At 39.7% G+C, this 6,232-nt stretch overlaps 1 protein-coding gene across 1 annotated transcript in view; it reads left to right on the forward strand.

Annotated features, from left to right (window-relative positions):
- Positions 1-2,139, forward strand: part of COL4A3 (collagen type IV alpha 3 chain) — a 68,457-nt gene extending 66,318 nt beyond the window's left edge. Inside the window, exons 51-52 of the mRNA XM_061365196.1 lie at positions 1,067-1,239; positions 1,567-2,139. Of these exons, the coding sequence (XP_061221180.1) occupies positions 1,067-1,239; positions 1,567-1,651 (258 nt within the window). The 3' untranslated portion in view covers positions 1,652-2,139. The remainder of the gene's footprint in view (positions 1-1,066; positions 1,240-1,566) is intronic.
- Positions 2,140-6,232: the final 4,093 nt, after the last annotated feature.

Here is a 6,232-nt window from a genome sequence, read left to right on the forward strand (position 1 = left end):
GAAGGACCTGGGGGTGTTGGTTGATGAGAAACTTAACATGAGCTGGCAGTGTGCGCTCACAGCCCAGAAAGCCAACCGTATCCTGGGCTGCATCAAAAGGAGTGTGACCAGAAGAACATGACCCCTCTACTCTGGTCTCCTGAGACCTCACTTGGAGTATTGTGTGCAGTTCTGGTGTCTCCAACATAAACAGGACATGGAACTGTTGGAACAAGTCCAGAGGAGGGCCATGAGGATGATCAGGGGACTGGAGCACCTCCCATATGAAGATAGGCTGAGAAAGTTGGGGCTGTTCAGCCTGGAGAAGAGAAGGCTGCGTGGAGACCTCATAGCAGCCTTCCAATATCTGAAGGGGGCTTATAAGGGTGCTGGGGATGGACTCTTCATTAGGGACTGTAGTGATAGGACAAGGTGTAACAGGTCAGAACTTACGCAGGGGAAGTTTAGATTGGATATAAGGAAGAAGTTATTTACTGTAAGGGTGGTGAGGCACTGGAATGGGTTGGCCAAGGAAGTTGTGAATGCTCCATCCTTGGCAGTGTTCAGGGCCAGGTTGGACAGAGCCTTGGGTGACATGGTTTAGTGTGAGGTGTCCCTGCCTATGGCAGGGGGGCTTGGAACTAGACATTGTTAAGGTCCTTTCCAACCCTAACTATTCTATGATTCTGTGATCAAAGAAGGAAACTGCCTTCTTTGCTTTTTGTGTTTGGAGAAGTAATCAATGCAACCAAAAAGGTGAACACACTCAAAACAGGGCATTTGGCTTTAGTCCTCAAGTGGACAGAAGCCAGGTACATTCTAGTCTTTGTACTGGTTAGTATCATGCCTCTTCATGGAGAAGAAAAAGGTCTTTGCAGGCACTTAGGAAATGCCATAACTGCTTTAATCTTCATAAAGCTTCTGTGTTTCATTATAAGTTTAATAAAATTAATCTCTGTTCATTTTGTTTTGTCCAAGATACACAGCAGAACATATGGTATGTTTTAGAAAGAGATATTTTTTTTACCTGCAGTTTACTAAAAGCTGAGAGACCAGATCTCATAAAAAAATGTGTTGGTGGTTACAGTACACAAGTGCCGGCTCAGAAGCTTCTGGCCAAGCATTGGCATCTCCTGGATCTTGTTTGGAAGAATTTAGAGCTATTCCATTCATAGAGTGCCATGGCAGGGGGACGTGCAACTACTACACAAATTCCTACAGTTTCTGGTTGGCATCGTTAAATCCAAGAAGAATGTTCAGGTAAACTGTATTTCCCTGCATCTACATGCATCGTATCCGTGCTGCAAGTGCCCAAGAAGACAATAATTGTCTGCACAACACATGGGGGTTCCCCTACTAATTTCCCTCAGTTTAGACATCCCTCTTCATCAGGTTCTGAGTCATTCTGTAACACAAAGATGCCTTAAGGGAGGCAAGGATTTCAGTGGTGTCAAGAATTCTCTATCCGACGTTTCATCATCTCTCCTTGTTTGTTTTTTTGTTTGTTGGTGTTCTGGTGTTTGGTTGTTTTTGTTTGTTTGCTTGGGTGGGTTTTTTTTAAGTAAATGTTTGTTTTCTTTCGTTTAGGAAACCTCTGCCACAGACTTTGAAAGCGGGAGAGCTAGAAAATATTATCAGCCGATGTCAGGTCTGCATGAAGAGACCAGTCTAAACAGTGGGCACTCTTGATTGAACATGAAACTCTGCTTTTATTACAAAGAATTGCCTAACTCAGAAGAGCTATAATTTATTATAGTCCAACTGCACCTGGAAAGAAATTATAAATTGCCAGTGCAGCCCTGTGTTGAGCTAGGGCAACAGTTTGACTTTTGGACTTTTGTCTTTGGCAAATGACAAAGCACTTTGATGGAGAAAGCTTGTAATGGCAGTCTGCAGGGGCTTCTGCTGAATTATTGCCATTTCTAAGCTGCATCTTCATGATAAAACTGTGGCATCACCAGATCTTTAATGAAAGATGTTAATGTTGCCTTGTGTCATGTGCTTTTCAAACCACAGGACAAACTAAATGCTCTGATATTGACTTACATATGTTCAGTGTTCAAAGTGGGTATAATTTAAGATTAAAATCTGGCACTTATGAAAGATAGGGTTCGATAGGAAATACTTTCAGTGCACTTTTAAAAATATAATGATTCATTTAGGTTGTTTTGGTTTGGTTTCTTGTCTAATAAACAAGTATCTCCCCACTTACCTCACCCTTCCTCTGACTGTCAAACAGGAATACAGTCTTTCTTTGTATCACTGCATTAATAATGGTTCTTGACTAGCCAGAAAGGTAGCTACACCACACACTAGACAGACAGTACAGTGGTGAAAGGCACCAGCTGTGTTCTCCACAGTGACTGTGGCTAAGGGCTGACTAATTGAAAGAGTTGGCAAGTTTCCATTAGATTCCATGGCTTCTGGCACAGATCACGAAATCTTTTAAATTCTTCAGAAGCTGACACTATTTGGCCTCTGTTATGCTCACATGCTTTTGTCTCTGCTGAAGAACAACTGTTTACCATATCATAATTTGGGATTTTGATGGAATTAAAAATTACTGTTTGGCTCGAGGTATTTTATAGATAACAAAACCAATAATATTCACATTTTATAATAGTCCTACTTAAATATTTATCACAAATTTCTGCAGATGGACCATTCATTCCATTCAGTTAAATGCATGCATCCAAAATTTAAAGACTGTTATTTAAATTGTACCATCTAAGCACTGACATATGCTAGAGAATCCAACTGTAAATGAACATAAGTACTTGAAAAGCACTTTCATTTACCCATATAACTTATATAAAGTTGTAGCTATGAGTTTATTTTTTTGGGGTTTTTTTTATATTTATAACATTGCACTTGCAAGGCTATTTAAAATTGTAATGTTAACATTTAAGATGTTAATATTTTTTAATACTTGCACAATCTATCAGAATTCCAGTATTTTCTGTTATAGAAAAAGCCTAATTCATCTGAATTTCTGTAAACGCATCATTTTAAATATAAGGTCTAACAATTCATTTGAAATAACCAAGATTTCTCATTTAGATGTTTTTAAGCCTGTGAAATTTTATATTGTTTCTGTTAAAATGCTTGCCTTGTGATTGTGTGACTGTTCAATTTTCAGTGTTAACCAAACTAAGAAAAGGTTTTGTCTGTGTTTCATGCCAGTATCTTCCAATGGTGAAGATATCATTTACATGAACATTTACATGAATGGATGTTGTAAAATTATTGTTTGCTTGGACAGTTTGCAAGGTGTAATTGTGAATTTGCAGGTGTTTATGAAGAATCTCTATGCAAATGCACTACTGATAAGAAGGTATTAATGTCAAGCTGATACTTAGTCTTCTGTTTGGACCAGTTTGGACTTGAGGGTGTTTTCCTTATAACAGTCACATACTAGATTTTTCCATGAAGCTTGCTTTGAATACTCAAAGATAAAATCACACTTGTTGCTTGTTGGGTTTTTTGTGGTTTTATTGTGGGGTTTTGTTTTCTTTTCCGTTAAGGCCATCACAGTCACCCAAAGACATGGTATGTGATACACAATTGATGACTGTGGAGATGCTCAAGTAAAATGTAAAACTTGCTAGTAAAAAGCAGAATGTAAGTACCTGAGGCTGAAGTCTGCTGGAAATGGTCAGTAGAGGATAATGTGTAAGGAGAAGGGATTAGATTGTGGTTTTCAAGTCCAAAGGTAAGTTACAAAGAGTTCTGTCTCAAGTTACAGCACGTAGCTGGAAGTTATGCCTTCTTCCCAGTTTTGGATTCTGCTGCTCACTTCTTGTGTGGCCTTCAACAAGTTATTAAAGATTTTCATAAATAGCTTTAGATTTTGAGTACTCAACCAGCCTTGCTTTGAAAAGCATGGAATGCAACTGCAGAGACACATCTGTTCATCAAGCATAGCATAATAGAAACTGGACACTGAATATCAAAGAGAAACTTGAAAAAAGTTGATCTTCTCTCTGAAAATGCAGATCACTTTACTACTGCTAATGATTGTTGTGAGGATTAGTTAACTCATGTCTGTAAATGCTCCCAGAGCCTCAACTGGTAAATACTGATGAGCTGCAAGGTGTTAATATATTGTACTGAGAAAATGGAAGCATAAGAAATCAGATATAATGAGGAAACAAATGGGGGGGGGGGGAGGGAGAGCAAACCTTCTGCTAAATACAGCCAAATAAAAATATTTTGACTAAATGAAAGACCCCCTTTTTTTTTTGATTCTCCACAGTGCCAATGATCTTTTCGACTACCCATGCATGATAGTATTTACACCAAAAGAAAAAAAAAAACAAGTAAGAATAAAGAAAATAGTGTCATCTGACAGTAGGTGGAGTTTGCCCTCAAAAAGATACTCCCCCTCTCCTACTTGGACTATGCTAGAAGTCTAGCACTTCAGTGTAGGTACTCAAACTGCATGTCTGCATGCTGTCTGTGTTCTTGGGTGGCAAGTTGCTGTTCACAGGAATAGTATGAGAGAAAGGGTTCTGATTACACTGAGGAAAAACTTGGAAGATGAAAAAAGCTGGCTCCATCCCAAGCCTTGCCTGAGCTCTGCTGTCGGCAGGCTTGTGCCCGGTCATCTCACCTGCTGTACCTGCTTCACTTGTCTTTGACTTATGATCTGACTTGTCACCCTGCATTTGCCTGATGGTTGCTGGACAGTCAAAATAACCTTTTAATGTCATCACTCCAGCTCTATGTTGCTGTGCACAGTATGGTGGGACTGTGCCTTTGCTGGAGAGGTTGCTGCCCTGCCTAGGCTGGGGTTGTCTTCTTCTTTGGCAGGAAGCCACTCTTGCAGTTTGCTGACAGAGAATTACTCTAACTCCACGTTCAAGAAGGGAAGAGACTGGTCACCAAGGAAGACAAAATCTGTAAAAACCAGAAAAAAGTAGGATTTGTAGTGTTTCCTCAGACAGAAGGCAGTACCCAGAGGCATTCTGTAAGTGCACGCAGACAAAGCAGCATATTGTGTGCAGAAGGATACATCTAACATTATTAAAAGTTTCAGTATGAAAATAAGGACGATTTCTCTGAAAATCAGACTGATACAACAGTGTTGTATACAACATTCTTAAGGATGGCCTTGTAAATCACTGAACAAGAAACTTAAGAGTATCTGCAGAGAGACTTGAAAACTGTCAAAGAAAATTACTTGTTCTAGGACTTCTACACCAATGAAAAAAATGGAAAGAACATCCTGAAAGGAATAAGGGTACAGTAAATACAGCCTGATATGATTCTTTCTGAGATTTGACAGAATATGTGGGGCTTGAACAGGCTTACATAATCGTGATCTACTACTGGTAATTCATATGATGCACTAGAGATCACCACCAGGTCTCCTATGGAGAATTTCCTGTGGAGTAGAGCTACTCAAATGACTAGTCTGTGGCCACTTTGATTGTGAAACCAATGTATGAACAACAGTCATACACTGAACGGAATAAAAATAGTTATGTAATTGATCTCAACACAGAAGTATATACAGGCAAGCATGGGAGACAGACCATACTTCTCGTGTGCTTCAAGAACCAATTCTTAGAGTATGTTTTTTTTTGTTTGAGTTTTTGTGTTGTTTTTTGGTGGGGTTGGTTGGTTTGTGTTTCGGTTTGGTTGGGGGTTTGCTTTTTCATAAATCTCTGAGCCTGGAGAAGAGGTAAAACTGAGGAGGACTCTCGTACAGGATGGGGATTGCCTGGTAAACTGTGCTTTAGGCCAGCAATTTGTGTTTCAGGAGGTCAAATGTAAGACCATATATTGAAAGGCAACTAATGTATCATTCTCCATGTTATACAGCTTTTTATCTAGTCAGAGATCATATTTCAGACCACTTCCCTCTGTAGACCAGTGCTGTTGGTATTTGTATAGAACTGAATTAAGCAAGTTGTGCACCTCGGATCGATACATGCTCCCATACTTTGGCTGCTCACTTTGACCTCCAAAACGTTACTGTGACCATAAAGGAGAATAGAGGGAAAGCTCATAAGTTACTTTCTCTAAAAATATTATCTGCTGATCTAGAGGTTTATTTTTCTTTAAGGAATAGGAAATTGATATAACCTGCACCTCAAGAGAACAGCTGCTTGTAGGCAGCCAATGCTGCTATGTCAGTTTTCTGTAAGGGTCACCTGGGGCCCTTGGAAGTGTTCGCTGACATAAGGAGATGCACCTGGCTGGTCAGGATTATTAAGTGGGGCAGGAAATGGATGGCTCCATCAACCAC

Source organism: Neopsephotus bourkii, unplaced genomic scaffold (assembly GCF_033783945.1).
Source record: "Neopsephotus bourkii isolate Nb327-2 ecotype Australia unplaced genomic scaffold, CSIRO-AGI_Nbou_v1 NB_1279, whole genome shotgun sequence".
NCBI classification, from domain to species: domain Eukaryota; kingdom Metazoa; phylum Chordata; class Aves; order Psittaciformes; family Psittacidae; genus Neopsephotus; species Neopsephotus bourkii.